At 36.3% G+C, this 19795-nt stretch overlaps 3 protein-coding genes and 1 long non-coding RNA gene across 15 annotated transcripts; 1 reads left to right on the plus strand and 3 right to left on the minus strand.

The window, feature by feature from the left end:
- Positions 1-1306: 1306 nt before the first annotated feature.
- On the minus strand, positions 1307-9394 carry LOC126875246 (arylsulfatase I-like). Of its 6 annotated transcripts, XM_050638070.1 has the most exons (10): positions 8649-9394; positions 7909-7976; positions 7605-7799; positions 6062-6221; positions 4613-4839; positions 4059-4320; positions 2978-3135; positions 2402-2696; positions 1906-2183; positions 1307-1644 (listed from the first exon to the last, which is right to left on the minus strand). In XM_050638070.1, the coding sequence occupies exons 3-10, from the start codon at positions 7749-7751 to the stop codon at positions 1480-1482; spliced, it is 1692 nt and encodes a 563-aa protein (XP_050494027.1). In that variant the 5' UTR covers positions 7752-7799; positions 7909-7976; positions 8649-9394; the 3' UTR covers positions 1307-1479. The 6 variants fall into 6 exon arrangements, with proteins under 6 accessions (XP_050494027.1, XP_050494029.1, XP_050494028.1 ...); XM_050638072.1 differs by lacking the exon at positions 7909-7976 and having other exon boundaries at positions 8746-9394; XM_050638071.1 differs by lacking the exon at positions 7909-7976 and having other exon boundaries at positions 8726-9394.
- On the plus strand, positions 3037-17610 carry LOC126875254 (uncharacterized). 6 transcript variants are annotated; one of them, XR_007693301.1, is made up of 3 exons: positions 3037-3166; positions 3248-3614; positions 14776-17610. It is a non-coding gene; the product is annotated as an uncharacterized LOC126875254 (long non-coding RNA). The 6 variants fall into 6 exon arrangements; XR_007693305.1 differs by having other exon boundaries at positions 3061-3166; positions 3243-3614; XR_007693303.1 differs by having other exon boundaries at positions 3142-3425; positions 3520-3614.
- On the minus strand, positions 9519-14924 carry LOC126875245 (arylsulfatase B-like). 2 transcript variants are annotated; one of them, XM_050638068.1, is made up of 9 exons: positions 14782-14924; positions 13274-13433; positions 12874-13100; positions 12557-12797; positions 12133-12290; positions 11566-11863; positions 11299-11453; positions 11146-11239; positions 10570-10737 (listed from the first exon to the last, which is right to left on the minus strand). In XM_050638068.1, exons 1-9 carry the CDS (start codon positions 14902-14904, stop codon positions 10715-10717), a joined length of 1479 nt encoding a protein of 492 aa, XP_050494025.1. In that variant the 5' UTR covers positions 14905-14924; the 3' UTR covers positions 10570-10714. The 2 variants fall into 2 exon arrangements, with proteins under 2 accessions (XP_050494024.1, XP_050494025.1); XM_050638067.1 differs by having other exon boundaries at positions 9519-10737; positions 11146-11453.
- Positions 16870-19645, minus strand: LOC126875249 (isopentenyl-diphosphate Delta-isomerase 1). Its single transcript, XM_050638078.1, has 3 exons — positions 19506-19645; positions 18902-19185; positions 16870-18514 (listed from the first exon to the last, which is right to left on the minus strand). Exons 2-3 carry the CDS (start codon positions 19169-19171, stop codon positions 18059-18061), a joined length of 726 nt encoding a protein of 241 aa, XP_050494035.1. The 5' UTR covers positions 19172-19185; positions 19506-19645; the 3' UTR covers positions 16870-18058.
- Positions 19646-19795: the final 150 nt, after the last annotated feature.

The following is a 19795-nucleotide window of genomic DNA, read 5'->3' on the forward strand; positions in this document are numbered from 1 at the left end:
AACGTGCACCTGTCCGCGAAACAGCAACAGCGGAGCGTTCCCGTCACGATGGCTGACGTCGTAGCTGCCCGAAGAATCTAGACGCGTGTCAGAGTTGGGAAAAGATCGGAAGACGCGTTGCGAGGCGACAGCGTTTGCCAGTTTGTCTCGCGATCCAGGACGACGTGACACGCGAATCGGCGGAAGAAGGTTGGCGTTAATTGCGCGAGTACTTTCACTCGGCGCTGTTAAAACGACCGGCGAATCGCGTTGACGCGCAAAGAGACGAAGAGAACGGGTTAAAAGCGGTTTATTGCAGAAGCAGCGCAAAGGATGGCCGCTTCTTTCGTTCCAGATTATTTCCTCCCATTATTCGTCGAAGACGTCTACCATAAAAAGGGGGCAAACAGATCCGGCGACAGCTGCTTGGCTATTAAAAGCGACTTAAACCCCAAACCCTCGGTGCGATCGCAAAAGTTACCTCGCTCGTTCCATCGAGCCCCCTTCTACCGCGTCTCGGCTCCTCTTCGCGATTACGCACAAAGCCAACGCATGTATACCGCTCGACAGACTTTCCTAGCAAATAAGCAAATTGCTAAATGAGCCGTAACGCCAACCCCCGCCACCGCAAAAAAAGAGGAAGAAAGACGAAACTTGCAGAGGCAGCGATCTTTCTTTTCGCAAATTTTACGTTAAAATGCTACTGGTTTTACCGTGCCACGTTTACTTTCCAACGTTTCGCGATCTTTCTTTCGCGGTGCATAAGCCGCACCAGCTTTGTTATTCGACGCTAACTTTACCAGGCCCGTTTTCGAAGTTTAATTTGAAATTGTACATCCATCGTTATTTCGTTTGTCCGTACAACTTGTGTTTTCGCGATGGATAACTCGAACGAATGATCGAGCTGATGTATCGGATGAAAGAGTGAAATTGTATAACATCGTTTGGTTAATGGTTAGTCATAGCGATCGTGTGCACGTTAAATTGAAACAAATTGAAGGTCGGAAGTTGTGTATCCGCGTGGATGTAGATTAATTAATTCGATACCGACGCAATTAAATTGATATCAAGGTGTTTCGTGAGGACGGCTTCTCATCTGCATAATCTGTATATAATAACATGGGTGAAAAAAAGGAATTAGTCCCCCGGCGATAAACTTTTTCCCACCCCATCGCTTGCTTCTCGAATCTAGAGCCTCGTGCACTCGCTTCACTGGCTCTTCTCCCAAACTGTTAAAGCAGCGGATAAATTAGAAAAATACTCTTTCGGCTACTGATACCTCATATGGTTCGTTAGTTATCAGTACCTAATAAATTAGTACCTAATGGCCGTCTCATCCGGTCGATTTTTTATTTAACAAATAAAAACGATGCTTTAACAAACGAAAATTCGACGTATAGAGGCTTCGTACGAAATCGTGATCAAACGTGTAAAGCTGCTTCTCTGTACACGTTGATACGTGTTGCAATGTATCGTTCTTTCGTATTCTTTCCATGCAGATTATCGACCGTTAAGAAGTCGAATTTCATCGTCGGGTAATTTTATCCAGGGCATCCAGGTTCCATTGAAGTGCTCGGGATAAGAACGTGGATCCACTAGACCGGACGTTTGAGTCTTTAGAACTGCGAAGTACTCAGCGATGAAGCGATTTAACTCGTCGACAACCTACGAAGAAAGTAACATTTCCTTACAGAATAATCTCAAGTCGAGTACAACAGATACGATTGCAATAGATATCCACTAAATTCAGTAGAAATTAAACGTAGAAAATAAAAAATACGTAATTACGGCGATAATGCTTGATTACTTGTACCGATTTTTATCTCGTACGAAACGTTAGATCTTCCGGCCTAATAAACAAATTCCGATACGATCGCTTCGTCTCCAAACAGTTCGGATAAATACGGTCTCAGCGTGTATATTTACCTCCGGATGTTCGCGCGACACGTCCGTAGTTTCGCAAGGATCGTTGTAGACGTCGAACAAGCATCTGTCCAGACACCTAGGATAACTTGTAAAATTATCGCAAACAACCGTGGCCGCTCGTCGAAGGTCGATTATACGCTCGCTGTTGAACGTCGCGTTCGAAACGCTGGCAAGAGCGGAACCGGCTGCCGAATGCAAAACGTTGGATACGTTGTACTCTGGGTACGATTCACTCGTGCCGCTGTCGCCGTAGTAATCGCCGTACGAAACATTCGCTCCTACGTACAAGAGAGAAAGTTTAATTGGACAGGATCATTGATAGTCGATTTACGAATCGACAATACGCGATTATTTACTGGCGATATTTGTCAGTAGCGACTAAACCTAATTTGCTGTTATAGAGGGTGAGCCGGAACATGCGAAGGCTACGACAGAAGCTGCTTGAACGCGCTACAAGGAGAAGAAAATGTATTATCAATTAAAAAAGGATAATTACCATTGATCAATTTGTATCTTCCCATTAGAGCTCCAGAAAGAGCTTGCTTCTCGTCGATGTTCAATAATACGTTCTTACGCCTGGTCTTTTTTTCAGAAACGATAGTGGCCCATTGATCCACACCGTCAAGATTTTCCTCCAGATCTTCCAAATTACCGCCGGCAGCTGAGTAAAATGTTGGTAGCCAATCGGTCACGTGAATCAATTGGTTTGAAATTCTGGACGGATTTTTTATCGCTGGCGAGTAAACGCACGCTACTCCACGAACTCCGCCCTCGAAAAGCGTGAACTTCAGCTGAAAATGGATGCTACGATCACTTCTATTCTACCTTAAATAGAATAAAGTATTGATTTTGCTTATTTAAATAACTCCTATCGAACTGAATGACATCAATTTTTGTGTCCTGTATATATACCTCATAGTCTAGGCTCTCAAACTAGAGGATAAGTACACTAAAGATTTTAACAACTCCTTAATTATTTTGCAGATTTATCTCGTCGTTTTTTAAACACCCTGACGCGTACCAACGAGAACGTACAAGAAACCGCAGAGTATAAAATACAGCGTTATATTACCCCACGCAGAGGATAGTTTGATCCATAATTGTTCAAAAGACCCACAGTCTGTGCACCGTTATCAGACATAAAAACGATAATCGAGTTTTCCAGCATGTTAGTCTGCCTCAACGCCTGGACAACTCTACCGACAGATTCATCCATGGCGGTAACCACGCCTGAAAACAAGGAAACATACATTGCAATAAGGTACAACGAGTAACATTTATGGCCTACATAAATACTCATATTTTATGTTTTTGTTTGGATTCGCGTGTTATGAAAGTTTAGATGCTGCGAGAATATAACAAGCAGTAGTTGATGCACTGAAAACAAGGCGACAAATATAAGAGTCACGGTCCAAGCTCGAGTGCAAGTTGAAGGTGTCAGGTCTAAATGCAAAAGTACGAGGAATGACAAGCTTGTCGATTGGAAAAGTAGACCAAGACTGTAACCCGAAAACAAGGTCGTACGTTTACATAAACCTCTCTTTTTATTTTAGTACGCTGAATCAGCCCTTGCTGTGCTTCACACGTGTTCTCATTCGTCCTATGTATTTTCAGATTGGGCTTAAATTTTATCAGCACAGGGTGTACCGTAACACCCCACGTTGGATCCACTTCAGCAGAAGACAGAAAGGACAAAAACAACGAGAAAGGTTCGTACGAACATACGTTGACCAATCTTGAACATATTTGACCTTGCCTCAAATTTACAACCAGTTTGTGATTTTTTTAAATGCCGCGAAATTCTCTCACTCGATAACTACGAGGTTCCATGCAGACCGAAGGTGGCGATTTCGAGCAGCTTCCGTGGAGCTAAGCAGTTGCGTGTTCGTACGAACTTTTCTCGCCGTTTTCGTACCGTCTGCGCATTATTGAAGTGGCTCGCGCGTGTCACAATACACTCTGTCTAATTAGATCACACGATGATCGGCAGCCACGTCTCACACGGTGTTAATCAGGCTTCAAAATCTACTTTATATAACAAACGTAAAAGTTTACCGTGGCAAGCGCGCGAATACTTTTACTAGCCACGCTGTATACACATATGATTAACAAAGTCAGTGCTCGTCTACGATCTAATTGTTCTATTCGCGTACCTGCCAACTTCCTTCTGTCAAAGTCTTCGATATAGCCTAACGTGGCGTTCGTTTCTTCTTCATCGCGGACTTCCATATTTGCCTTAGCGTCGCTAGAATGAGCGGCAACATGGGATAACTGAAGGTACAGAGGTTTGCTGCGATTGTGATTGAAAATTATATCTTCGGCCCTTTCCGTTATAAGGTCTGTCATATATTCGTGGCTGTACTTGACGGATAAGTTTCCTGCGACGTCGTAATGTAGATCATATCCAACGTGGAGCTACAAAAGAATTTTCATTCTCCTTGATCGTTTCTTTTGGAAAGGGAGTTTTCATCTACGCACAGTTTGGGTCCGAATCAGAGGATCAAATAGATGCAAAAGGACGGCGATGATGAAGTCCCGCAAAAATAGGAATATATTTGATCGTTACTTCAAAAGTTATCGAAATTATCGAAAGATATATTTGATAATAATAAGATTATAAAAAAGTGGTCATCAAAGTGGAGAAAATATTCCGTTATAGACAAAATGGTAAAAATGTCCATGATTCTCGCTATTTTACAAAACTCACGTTTTGCTCGATGGTGTGTTTGAAGTATGTGATGTAACCACTGTAATATCCCAAGAAGGTGTCGAAACCACGATGGGCCGGTGTATGATAATCGCTATAATAGCCAACGTGCCACTTTCCTACAAGATGCGTGGCGTATCCCAATTTTCGTAGGTATTCTGGCAGGAGCGTATTGTTCAAAGGTATCGCGCGTTCTTCACCTGCCTTCAGCGGGTAGCCTTGCATTCCTGTTGTGCAAAAATGTGCACGTTACATTACGAAACATCCCCGATAATTAACACTTATACGTGAGACAGCCTATTAAACGATAATTAAATCGAGAAACCTATAAGTACTTGAGTCTACATCATCTTCTGTACAGGTGTCGAATAATCTTTTTTCTTGAGATTATTCGTGATCGATACCATGACATTTTTTATTTGAGTTGAACTTAATCATTGCTTAATTAGGTAATTAAAAATAAAGAAATCATGTTGTAATATATATACATAACATATAATATGTAGTATTAAGGTCAGACGGATAAAAGCACGGTATATCCCTCTCGATATCGTACGACTTTCGTTTGAAACATTTTTCCGTGTCGTTCGTATTTTTCCAGACGTTTCTGCGTTTCCAGTTGAACAGAACACGCTGTATACAAATGTACATTTTTACAATATTACGTACAAGGCCACTGAGCAAGAGACACCGAAGCAATTTAAAAATTCCACGCATTGATGATAAGAAAGAGGAAAACTAATTGCACTATTAGTAGTCGTTTTGAATATACGACTTCCTCGTTATCTGTCACAGGTGAATAAAATAATTAAGCGCGTAGTTCAGCCACGCGTATGTTCTTCGTTGTTTTCACGTAACATGGCAATCTTCTTCGATTCTTTTTTCGATCATTCACCTCTTACAAAAGACGACATTGAGTTCCACTTACAACGCTTGACGAATAACGATCATACTTTGGCAATGGCTCGAGCAAATTTTATTTATAGATAAGTGTTAGTTAAGCGTTGAGAAGTCAAGAGTTAAATAAACATAGTTAGATAAATGCATAGTAGACGGGATAAATAATTAGATTAAATAGACGATTCTCTATAGCTGTAGTTAAATAAATAGTTAAATAAATAGATGTCTGATTAGAGAAGTGCGTAAACATCCATATCAGAAGGATATACTATCGAGAGTATATGGCAAATAAGAATAACAATTGTAAACCGAGTCTCTCGTGATAGCCAGCAAGCTGATACGAGTAAACTACCATCGTTATTAATTTGTAACGCAAAATTGTGTCAAATTTTGCGAGTATTTCATTCGAATAATTCTAAGCTTGAAACTAGCTCCTGACTTGAAACAGGTTGCTGGTTTTAACAATCGCGGCTCGCGATAAAAAATTGATAAAAAAGCAACGAGCCAAATGCCTGGCTATCGATCGCATAAATCGTATTCATAGAGTACCTGTCCGAATAGGATAACGCCCGGTAAGAAAGGCTGTCCTCGACGGTGTACAAATCGGTAAAACGTAATGTCGTTGCAGTATCACGCCATTGTATGCCAGGGCGTCGATATTCGGCGTAGGTATTTGATCGGCACCGTGAAAACTCACGTCGTTCCAGCCCTTGATGAGAAATTTCAGCAATTCAGTATTGTCTTTCGTTCGCCAATCGATAGATTAGTTAAAGAAGGTTCGATGAAAACCTTTATCTCTGGGACGTGTAAGGAATTGTCGAAATTTCGCTGACAGTTTCGTTTGTCGTGAAAATCATTTGCGACCGGAAACGATTAATTAGAAATCTCTTACCTTTGGATCACGTAGCAAATTTTGCCGATTTTTCGTCATACATCTACTTGAAAAAGATTCGATAAAAATCTTTAGATCGTGTAGCGAATTATCGAAGTTTCTTGATTGTAAAAGTTATTTGTACTCGAGAAAGATTAACCGAAGATCTTTATCTTCGAATCGTGCGGCAAATCGTCGAGATCTTGACATTTCCTTGATCGCGAAAATTACTCGTACTGGAACGAAGTTAATTAAAGAAACCTTATCTTTGGCTCGCGTAGCAAGTCGTCGAAATTTTATTGACAACTTCTTAGTCGTGAAAATCGTTAAACAACGCTGTTGTTGAAAGCATATTGTTCCCAAATGTTTGAAGAACATAGATAAAAAAAGATCAAAATTTGTATAAACATACATAAAATTTACGATCGTATTTGTCAAACGTTCTTAGATACGATGAAATGAAACGAAACGAGCGCAAGGATTAAAGAAATTATGTCAAGTTTGCTCTATTATCTATCTTATTGGTATTCAAGAACGAATTGAGAGTGCAACATGCACGCGTGCCTTTTAATCGATCTTCGACTTGATCTACATGCAACGATACACTGCTATGTTTTTGCAGGTCAGCTGCTTTGTTCGCAATTGCAAGAATGCAAAAACATATGGTCGAAACCATATTTGTCCGACAAATGAAATCGAGAACATAGAAAGCGTAGAGGAGCAATATGTGTGCATTTCCACGAATCGAAATATTTATTTCATAAATATGGAACCGCGTGGATATCTTCACAAAGTATCGAGAAATTAATTTCTACCTTATCTTTCAATCGTCTGTGTGCAATATTCATGAATAACGAAATCTGATCGAATATCCGCGATTATGAAACACAAATGAGGCAAACTGAAACGCTGCCCGATTCGTGGAAAATAAAATTATCAGGAAACAGGTCGATAAACTCGCTTTTAACATCGATCAGAATAGAAATGTTACTTTATCCATTTGTTCAAAAGAGATCGATGTAAATCATTGGTGTGAGCATGTCGTACGACGTTTAGCGAACCTGTTCCTGCAAAGTGAAAGAAAATTCGGCTTGCGTTTATTGCCAGATTTCCTGTTAAACGCTTTTTGTTCGATTTCACGAGCCACATCGACAGATTTGTCCTAGGAAGCAGGACAAAGTGGAACGTCTTCGAAACCTAAAAAAAAAGGGATAATCTTACAAGGTCATCAGCCATGATAACTATAATATTTGGCCGCTGCTGGCCCTGCGCTTCCTCTTTCGCCAGTACGACGTAGAAGTAGAACAAGCATCCTGAGGCAATAATCACAGACATTGACACTATGCAGTTAAGGATAGAATTCGACATTTGTTTTTACTCGTGTCCAGGTCTCTTCTTCTAGCCGTATAAGAATCTCTGGAGGAAGATTCACACGATATGCGATAAGCAAAATTGTACACTGTAAAAACTTTCGTTTTACAAGGAAATGACAGATTTTGTTCTATTGCTATAAAATGGATCATACATAATTCGGTAAAATGGTATAAAACAAAAATGGTGCGCATCTGTTATTTCCTTCTAAAACCGAAGAATCTAATGCGCGTACAGGCAGGAAAAACAACACGTTACGAGGAAATACGAGACGCGTACAGAAAATAAATTCCGATTGGCTATCATATCGGAAAAACAGAAGTTTGCTGCATTCTACACGTAGTTTTTACCTTCATCGAAATACTTGCCATAACAGGGCGCCGGTCTTCGCACGCGCTCGAGATCAACGAAGAATCTTTTAACAAGCGCCCAGTTACCAGGTACCCTGGATCGTCGATATCAAATTGTATCGGACAGAGTGCGAATGGATCAACGCGTTCTTTTAATTCGCTCTAATGCAATCGCTCTCGTGACGAGTGCCAGAGCAAAGAAGATTCAAGAGAAAATCTCTGTGATGAAGACCGAGTTTCGTGACTTTTCCTTCCTTGCGAAAGAGATATCGTTATCTAGCAAAATCTAACTACTAAATCCCTATCTCGTCGCCTCTAATAGCGTTTCAATGGTGTTAAACACCTAGTAGCAAAATAGGGATTTAATAAAACGTTCGAACTACGAAAGTTATAGCGTGAATGCGCGAATCTTGGAGGTATTTTGTGTCACTAAATCCGCAAATGAAGTTTGCAGCTATCGTACGGACAATTTCTATGGACCAGACGTCCCTTCTGCACAAACCGCGAAGATCCTCGGAATGGTAAAAAGCCAATCGGAACTTACTTTCGCGGATACGCCTCGTAGAACCGCGCGTGATCGTAATATAAACGCGTTGCCGGAGCTAAGTAAAAATCGACCACCACTCGACACAACGATTCACCATCAACGATCCTGCCACGTAATACCGCGCCACTTATAACGCGCTGGGGCTTTATACCGCCGGCGGAGAAAGTATTTTCCGGGATGCTACTCTCTAACTATTATCACTGGCCGACCGTGCGATCATTTAACTCCGAAGCCTGTACCGCAACTATCGAGAGCACGCGTCTCAAGGAGAACGTTCCGCTTTGTCCTGTATTCTTCGCAACTATGGAACTGATCTGTCCTTGCGATTTTCTGATAATACGCTCTTTCGCCTTGAGTACTAGCACGTTTGCACGGGACCGTCGGATTCCTAACTATCTTTAGGATAATTCAATGCTCGATATTGCTTATTGGATATTTAAAAAGAACTGATAAACAGAGATATCGTTAATCTTGCGATAACTGTGCCATGTATTGTTTGTTATTATTGATATTATCGAATTGTGTAGCTGGCTTGAGTATTGTTTAAGTAGGATGTCTGAAAAATCAAAGCATATGTAAACTGTAGCTGTTGTTTGCGTTTACAGAACAGATTAGATATATAGTTTAGATATGCAAATATGTATGGGATAAATGTAGTGAAAAGTAATATAAAAAAATATTCAAAGTGGAGTATTAGGTATAATATTTAAAGGATAAAACAGATGTTTGTTTAAACGTCGTTTCTTCAGTTTCTTCCATAAAAATTTCAATTTATATCAACATCAGCAGTCTAGAAATATATTTCTTTCGAGACATGTACTTTCGGTTCAGTTACTTTTGGTACAAAGGGAAATAATTGACAAACTATTTTGTATTCGATAACTTTATTCTCTCTGTGAGATTTACCACTTATTTTATTCGTATTTTAAAATATCCTATGGAACTCGTATCGTTGTATTTACGTAAATAAATTAATCGCATGTTTAAAATATTTGCGTATGTACATTAAACTTGGAATTGTAATGCAAATGGAACGTTTTCCCAATTCTTATCAGATGTATAATTTTTAATTTAAACAGAATTAGTAAACAGTATGGACATTTCGTAAATAATAAACTCGTAAAACTCGACTGCTAAACAAACGACTTAAGTTATGGCAGGTAACGAGTATACTTCGCTATAAGGCTATCGTCCAAAGCACCTAAATTACATATTCGTTTGAATTACGCAGCAAGGTCGGCAAAATCGTTAATTACAACGTAGATATGAAGCCATTTATTTCAATTTCTGCCTCGCTAATCATATTTATCGTCATAATTCACCAGTTAACCCGAAGCATTGCCAGCCATATTTTTACATTTTCTTTCGATGAAATCGCTCGACTATGAACGTTATTCCTAGTTGTTTTAGTAACAATAACAATTTACGTTCCAAATTGTTAGCGTTCTAACTGTAACCGCTTTGCTTTAACAATCAAACCGATTGCGCTGTTAAATATTACATCGCTAGAAACGTCTAATTTTATATAAATTTAATGCAATATAAAATTATTAATTATAGAACATAAAAGATTGAACTAGTTAAAATACAAATAGCAGCATAAAATATTAAAAATTGTGCTATTCTTTTGAAACGTTTATTTACTTTGCTAAAATTTCTGATGATAAAACGACCACAAATAAATATGTTCTACTTGACTCTTCAAAAACTGTTCAGTTTGGCAAATTATTACCCTGTTGTTTAAAACTCTGTGCGCCATTTCAAGTTGAGTCAACTGATTTTCGATTTTCGACAATCATTTGATGCTGCGACAATATTTCCTTATAGAATCACTGCTCGAACAAACGTTGCATGGTCATATAAAATTGCTCAGTAATATCGAAACCAAAATCACCGATATGTGGATGTAGTAGACTAAGTTGCCAAGTACAGCTGCAGCGTTGCACAGCGCATCCCCTGATTTCACCCACGGTCCCCACGTATCGTTTCTATTTCTCGGATCTGCCGACCAATCGATCGGTTTTTTCATTTGCTTCTTCAAACTGTGGCTATACTGTTCCAGATCATAGTTCAAGTCTCTGGCGATCTGCAGACGACAAATCAGTACATTATAAAAATATATAGAATATCATGTAGCAAGATCGGTGGTCGTAACGACGATTTTTAATAATAATAATAACAACAAACAACAACAACAATAATAATAATAATAGAAAGGAAACGAAAGGAGAGGGAGACGCAAGGCCGATCATTATAGAAGACTGTGACTCGAAGAACATCGATAATGATGGCACAACGTTGGATGGCATTAGCGATGTTCAGCTGTGCTTACGTTCATGCTATTTACTGTACGCATTGTCGACATCGATATGACATCAGCATTACATCAGCACTGCATTAACACAACGTCAGCACTAGATCAGCAACGCATTGACATATTGATATCGCTTTGACTAGCCGAAATAACGTAAAGGTATTCATACCTATTACTCACCCTGACATACGTTTTCGCGATGTTCCTTGTTTCGCATGGATCGTTCACTATGTCGAATAAACATTCCGTGACGTTGCAAGGCGTGAGCATCTGTCTGCGGTAATACGTGAAATTTGCATTACACTGAACCGTTGCATCTTGCCGTAATCGTACCATTGTACTCGGTTGTGTCACCGGACCACCCAAATGATAAGTGAGACTCTCAGAAACGGTACTTTTCATCACGATATCCGTGTACGTAGGTAGCGTCTCTAACGTCTTTCCAGAGTCGCCATAGTATCCGTCGTAATAACTATTTTCGTTGGTACCTTGAACCATTTTTTAGGAAAAATCCCTAATTATCTAGAGAAGGACGAAATCTTCGTCGACTTCGATCACCCTAGCGGTGGTTTTTATTTTATTCTGCATTTTAGTAGTTACCCCTCAACAATTTAAATCGACTATAGATCGCTCCCTCAGTTTTTAAAACTTCGTCGATATTCAACAAAATTTTATCTCTGCCACCTCCACGTCCACGTCCTTCACTAAGTAGACGCCATTGATCGATTCCGTCGATGTTGCTTAGATCGTTCGGATCTCCACCAGCTGCAGAGTATAATGTTGGCAACCAATCCGTTATGTGTACCAATTCATTGGATACGCGGGCTGCTTTCTGCAGCCTGGACGACCACAATGCCGCGACTCCTCTTACGCCTCCTTCGTATAACGTGTATTTTGTCTGTAACAATAATATTCTAAAATGTAGATGTATACGGTGGACTCTCGGTTATCCGAGTCCCGTTCAACCGATATTATCCGAGATGCTTCGAGCTTTAGCGTAACTTCACTTTCGTCGAAATTTTGACACGAAATTCTGACGTACAATGTCAATTATAACGTATAATAAATTCGATTATTCGAAAGTTTGAGATTGAATTTGAGAATGCTGAAACTTAGGTGATTCATTTTCAAGTGGATAGAAGCTCCGTCTTAATGACGTGATCTTACCCCTCTTAAGGGATAGTTGGAGCCGTAGTTCCTGTATCTACCGACCGAAGCTGCTCCGTTATCGGTTAGAAACAGAATCAAGGAGTCCTTCAACATTCCTTTCTCGCCTAGCGCGTGAAATATGCGCCCAACCGACTCGTCCAACTTCGACACCATTTCTAGAATAAGACAAGCGCATTCAATTAGTCGTGTGATTTATGAGATCGTAAACCGTACAAATACGAACTAAGATAACGAGATCTGCCACAGAAAAGGTGAACTATTTATGCGGCTTTTAGCGACCAGCCTATTTTCATCCGACGAAGCCAATCTGAATTGTTTCCTTCGTAAATTTCTAAAAGCCTCTTCTCTAAAATTTCCATTTTTCCAGTTGTACTACTGTCAGTGCGAAGCAGCTATGTCTAAATTAGACGCGTCTACGTACTAGCGTATTTGCGACGATTCGGCTCGCGAATGTGTATAGGCTCTCTATCGTTGTACACGTTCGTTGGTTGTTCTAAAGGTGCGTGAACAGCAAGATGCGATAACTGGAGATAAAGAGGCCTATTAAGTTCGTGATTCTCGATGATGTTGATCGCTTCACGGGTGAACATGTCTGTCGCGTATTCGCGATTCATCCCGTAAGCTGGATCGTCCCCGCGATGCATATCGTATCCGCTCATGTTCTGGAAGTGTACAAATAAGATATCTTATAAAACTTCTACTTGCTTTGCTACTCTCACATTGCTTTTAACATCTTACCTGATTCGAATAGCTATAATCGTAGTAAGAAATATAGCTGTTGTAAAAACCGAGGAACGTATCGAAGCCTCTATGCAATGGCGTGTACTGAGGTGTATAGTAACCCATATGCCATTTTCCAATTAATTTCGTGGTATATCCTAAGTCTCGTAAATACTCTGGTAAAATTTTGACTTCGAGTGGCAGGCCACGTGGTTCGCCACCGCGAATGTCAGCTCCTTGCATCCCTATATATAGATCAACAATTGCAAACAAAATTGATGTTGCATTAAACAAGAATATTCATGAGATGTTACGTATACTATAGGTGTACGCAGCATAAATTCGTAGTACGATTTAGAGTCAGGTAGAGTCCCGTAACTCAAAATAATAATACTTCTAAACGTGTACAAATACGTACCGATACGGATTGGATACTGTCCAGTGAAAAAAGCTGTCCTGGATGGCGTGCTTGACGGTAGTACATAGTGTCTGTTTAGTATAATCCCATTGTACCCGAGTGCATCGATGTTAGGAGTTAGTATCTGATTCGATCCATGAAAACTAACGTCATTCCACCCCTATCAGACAAAATAAACCTCAAATCGTAAAATTATCTTCATACCATTACAAAGTAAGTTAACTTATTTTCTACGTAAAATAGGGTTCATAATTTTAGACGCAATGTTAAATTATAATGTAACGTAGCATTAGTGCTAGTACTAATTAAAGTTATTGGCAATTGACAAAGAGGCAGGAAATGTCTGTTCAATGTAGAAGTTCTAGAACAATTGAACCCTGTATTTGTTCTAAAAGTTAAAATAGATTTCGTGAAATGTTAGCTACTCATTAGACATAAAAACGCAGCTTAAATGGTGCAGGTATATTCCTTGTTTCGCTTTAAATTTAACAAACTATCTAATCCCGCTTGTGGCAAGAAATAAAGGATTAACAGATAAGTCTTCGGAACTCTGCACGGAATAAGATCTAAACCTAGTAACTCTGAGGGATTATCATTGGACAATACCTTCTCGCCATATTATCCAAGATTACATTCGCTAAGTGACCTAATTGAGCCAGTTGTAAATTCGAGAAATAGGTTATATATGTAAGAAAGAAGCTAGTATATCCGGTGGTACATTAGTGAATACCAACGTAAACTGGTTTCCTAACATGCCAAATGTCAAAATGATATACTCCCAAGGTAAATTACGCTTATACATCTATGGATGAGATAATAAACGATTATGTAATAATAAAATATGATAGCATAATAGTAGTAATTGATATGTCATGGTAGATAAGAGGGAGATTTTTGTTTTGCGGTTAGGATGAGTCACAAGCACTAGCATCCTTGTTAGATGAGGGGGCGTAAGTAATTTTCAAGTCACGATAATTGCCTTAACTAAGGATAATTTTAATTCAAAACGCTTTCGTACTACAGATTAATTGCAGCGAATTAGACGAAGCAGACAAGCATAAGTAATATATGGACGGTTGCACTTTGCATAAGTACAACTTTCGTAAATTTTTATTTCGATTTGTAGTTTTCATCTACTTTCTGGACTGGGCAACTATAATAGGTCATGTCCTACTTCTTAAATTAAATTGGCACGTGTCGATCTAATGCAAAACGTTAAAATATCAAGTACCCATTTCACGCGATGTAGCTGATCTTTTACCAAATCACTTGTTTTATAAAATTCTTAAATTTATGTGCTGTACAAATAATTTACATTTTGATTAACTCGTCAGTATTTAAATTCGCTGCAAATATTATAAAAGTTTCGTATACGATATACCAAAACATAATAAAGCTAAGGTTTAATAATTTTGCTAAAAATATATAAATTTTAAATGAAATAAATTTAAAAGTTAATGAAACTTATTTGTTGAGCATTAATTTTAAATAATATATTATAGTCTTACCAAATCGTCAGCCATAAACACAATAATATGAGGCGACGTTTCATACAGGCCGAATGCACAATCGATGAACAATATTAGGGACAGCAAAGACGTACTTATCCAAATGATGGAAAACCGACGCATTCTTCGCAGAGTTGAACGAAAGAAACAAAGTAAACAAAGAAGCAACAAAGTAAAAATATAATAAAAATTTAACGAAAAATTGAAAAATGCTTAACACAGAGCACTTTTTCTTTTTGGCACTTTAAAACACGGTTCACCAAGGATGATGGTCAGAACATTGTGCCCGCGATGTTTACGAAGGAACTTCTAGGAATGACGAAAGAATGAGGAACAGAGATAAACGTTTATATAGTCCACCCACGAAGAAGCATGTCATGAATGGATCACTCGAAAGGGGAGGGAAAGTACACTAATAATTACGACAATAAAGAAGGTACGTGTTTCAGCTGGGTTGCTTCTCGTCTTACGCGTTATTTTCCGTACTTATGTAATTGTCTATCTGCGTACGAGATATTCTGTACGTGTCGACTAATTTTTAAGTGCTATTTAAGTTATAATAGAATATATTATAATAACTGGATATATATTAACTGTTAGAAAAAATCAAGGAAACGACATACTGATCTTGATGTCTGATCAAAGTTTTATGAAATTCAAACAGGTTCACAAAAGAAATACTGATTCAAAGTAAGCTCCCTTATTGTCTCGGTGGTAACTAAGGAACGATAACAAAGAAATTATCAAAATATTTTCTTAAATATCTTGATAATTAATAATTTGTTTACTATTGTACCCCATTACTCCTTTGCGTAGAATGACGAGGGGAATCTTTCTATATAAAAATAAGTATACATTTTCATTCAAAAATATAATGCAATTGTTGATTGTACACACACCTTTGCACTTTTAAACAAAACACGATCCTGCGGATGCACTCTCTTAACCATTCGTCTTTCTCCTTTGACATTTTTCTGTGACTGCACTGGTTACGAAGTTATAACCTAACACAATTGCATGGACCACCCTATACACATTTCCAGACTGCTTTCAAATTTTACCAATATGATCATGATAGTCGCGTCTCATTACACTGATAAAATTTCAAAATGCTTTGTATATCATAATATATGTATATACATAAAAGTTTTCCACATATCTTAAAGTGAATGAATTTCAAAATATTGAAATAAACGAAAAAAACAAATTACAGCTAGATGCTTGGGAGATGTATTTACAATTTCAAAACTCACAAAACTCACAAAATGTATTTAAAAGTTTAAAAGAAGGAGTCGGAAGAAGATAAAGTTCTTAAGATCTTTATTAAAGGAATGAAACAAGCGAGGACAATAATTCTAAAAGAAAATCAAACTTCCGTTCCTTTATTTCTAATTCTATAATACTTTAAAATTTATTTAAAAAAATACTCAGTTTACAGTTTTCGTCTTCGCAACTTCCAATAAAAACTCATAATCCTATACTTCTGAAATACACATTGCATCGTCATTCTCATCGAAAAACATAGAATTCTGGAATAATCTTTTTTACACGTGTAATAGGTAAGTATATCTATATTATATAATGTTCAGCTAAATGTATAACTAAATAGATATTTTATTCAATAATCTCCGACAATCTTTAAAAAGATAAAAAATGTGCTTTATATTTTTGCTGCATTGCCTTATTTTATTATATAATTTATTATATATAAAATATATTATATAAATATAAAAATATATATTATATAAAATTACTATTTCCCTCTCATTGACATACTTTAATTGGAAGACGTCGCTCATTTGCCGCAACAACGACTGGAAATTTCTAGTTTTTTTAGTTATTGGCGCAAAAAAAACAGTTGATCTTTAAGCTGTTAACCTCTCCGCATTTACTGACAAGGTGTCTCGTAAACTGATTTTTACCGAATCTATGAATAAAATGTCTCGCACTAATGCGTGTTTTAGTGAATAAAACACATGTTAATGCTGCATAAATTCATAATAATGCAGCACTAATATCAATAAACATTGTATCGTGAACTATCTCGCCCATAGATATAAAGGATTAATAATAAATTAAACGAAAGTATTAATAAATGATAATAAAATAAAACCTTTATTAGGTGAATACAAATATATCCCAATATTAGACTGAGGTAGACATAAAATTGCATAATTATTATCTGCCTGTAATTAAATATTTTAGCACAACTTTTCCTTTTAAATTTGTATTTCTTTAAAACACTCATATTTTTCTATACTCTTGTTGGTTAAAGATGGAGATATCCGTCATTTCTAATATCCAATTAATATCTTTATTCAATATATTTTCAACCCATTAAATACTAATTCTATATTAAATTATTAAATCATAGTGATATAATATTTTATTGTACAACAAGAGAATTTAATAATCATATAACAGTTTATAAACGCAATAAGGTTTATTCATAGAATCGTTGAAAAATTACGCATATTTTGTATATAAATAATAAAGTTGTGAACCCTTACAACAAACCATTTTTTATTAACCTTTGAAATACCATCAATATAGAAATTAATGTTATTTTTTAAACCTTTAAAACCTTTTTTAGACCTCTGAGATCTTTTTTAAACTTCTTAAACCTTTTTTATACCTTTTAAACCATTTTTGAAACTATAATGAAGATATTTCTATTACATTTTACTGATCATGTTCTATTATTTTATTGCATTATTCTAAATATTATATTCAATACATGATAAAAACCATTTTTTCTTTGACTTTTTAATAATGAATAAAGTGGAAGATACATTAACATAAAGATGTAGAAAATTGTTTTAAATTTATCATTCGTTGCAGTATAAAATTTTTATATCTTCGTATTTTTGAGTTTTACTTTTTATTTACACACTTTTTAGTAAGAAAATAGTATTTAAGAAAGATTAGTTCATGGTTTACTATATATTTACAAAATTATTTTTCCTATGACAAAAATGTATTCACAAAATTTATATAAGTATACAAATTGTCTAATGGTAATTAGCCAAGTTATCAAAATTATATTAAATATTTCAATATTTACAAAGTGCAAGTTTATATGAACAAATTTACTTTTGTACTTATACTGCAATTATATTTATAGTGTACAACTTATTGCATAAAACTAATCATTTTGTACGGATTTCATCCTCAAATCTTTTGTTATTAATTATTTAAATATTTGGATGGTAATAAAATACCTTAATTAACGTTATGTGTGATAAGGCTATTGAACTTAATTCTTTGTTCAAAGGTATTATAAAAATCTTTGTATTGTTTTATGATCTTGTATTTTTTCTAATGAATGTAGATTATCCCACCACGATGACAATTTATGCTTAAGAATTAATTTAAACCAGGGACTCAATGGATTAAGATTTTTCTCAATATCTTTGATTTCTGATTTTGATACCCAACGAATTTCACTGATTTCATCTGGATTTGGATCCAATGTTACATTATCTTTTTGTATAAATAACACATAATCTATTTCATGTTCACCCCATATACCTTCCACATCTTGATAATGAATTCTTGTTAAGTAGAAAAAATCTGATAGCAAAATTTCTGACAAAGGAATTCCTAACTCAAAATTCAGTCTTCTTCTTGCTGCTCTACGAATTCCTAGTGCCTCACGTTCTTCAGTTTCTTCGGGAATTTCAAATAATGGATGACTACAGCATGTATTTGTATAACGGTTTGGGAATGTTATCTATAAAAAGAAAAATCTTCTGCCATTAATCTAATATACTTAATATAAATGTACAACTTTTGTATAAAAACTACAGAAGAAAAGCATGATAAGTCACATTTCCTAGTTCTTATAAGGCAGTGATTTTAAAATTTATTATATTGACAATAAATCTCATATTAACAAAATTGCCCTTTTATTTGATTTTGGAGCTAAATATGTATTTTTTTATCTTCTTTAAAATATTTTAGATATTTCTCATTATAATATTAAAATATTACTTATCTTAATAATTAATGTAACGGAAGTTCACCTTTGTAATCATAAAGTGACATTCAAATGAGAAATCAACAAAAATGTACTTATCATATTTTTCTTCTGTGATCTACATATACAAGAAGTACATACCTTATTGGGAGACCTTTTTTGAAGTAATAGTTCTCCTTTACCATTGAATAAAAAGACACTAAATGCTCTATGAAGTAAAACTTGTCCATCAGAATTAACAATGTGACAGTCTCTTTTTGTGGCATTACCAAGAGGCTTGTCCGACTCATCAACAAGAATACAACGTTCCTCTAAAGCAGCTTCCTGCAAAGGTTGGGCACTACCGAAACTCCTCATTGGTGATGTTAAACTTCGTATAGCAGTACGCAATGTTCTAGCCACTTGAGCCATCACAGTAGTCTCCTCTTAAATAGTATTGAAAAATGTTCAACGTACAACAATTTATACACTCAAGCTGGCTCCAATATAGTATGATATGCAAAGTATAGGTTAATTAAATCAGTGACCTTCCTTTAAAAGTTATTTACATTATTTGAGCTTGAAGATTATTATGGATGCGATATACTCGGGGATATGCAAAATTATCAAAATCAGTAAGAAGTTAAATCTAACATGTATATTTAAATGATGGTATAAACATAAAACGTTTAACTAGAAATACGACAAGCATACTAGGCGGGGAAACTTTCTTTTTGAGAAATGCGGCCATATATTTTTGACATACATATTACATAAATCATCTTTCCTGACGTCATGATAGCATCTTTTGAATAAATACATAAGATTTTTTGATCCACTGTGAATGCTTCCAATTGTAGATCAACCAGTTCTCTTATGATAAAGATTTATACACACTGAAATATAGAGAGCGTCGTGGTAGAGTTTTGAATATACTATACTAATAACAAAATTGGCTATTGTGATGTAAAAGAAATAAGTTTTTGTTAAAAACGATATTTATTGTAAGCAATTAAAATAATCATTTAAATTTTAAAATAATTTTATAAAATGTAT

The sequence above is a fragment of the Bombus huntii genome, chromosome 17 (genome assembly GCF_024542735.1).
Source record: "Bombus huntii isolate Logan2020A chromosome 17, iyBomHunt1.1, whole genome shotgun sequence".
In the NCBI taxonomy this organism is placed as follows: Eukaryota; Metazoa; Arthropoda; class Insecta; order Hymenoptera; family Apidae; genus Bombus; species Bombus huntii.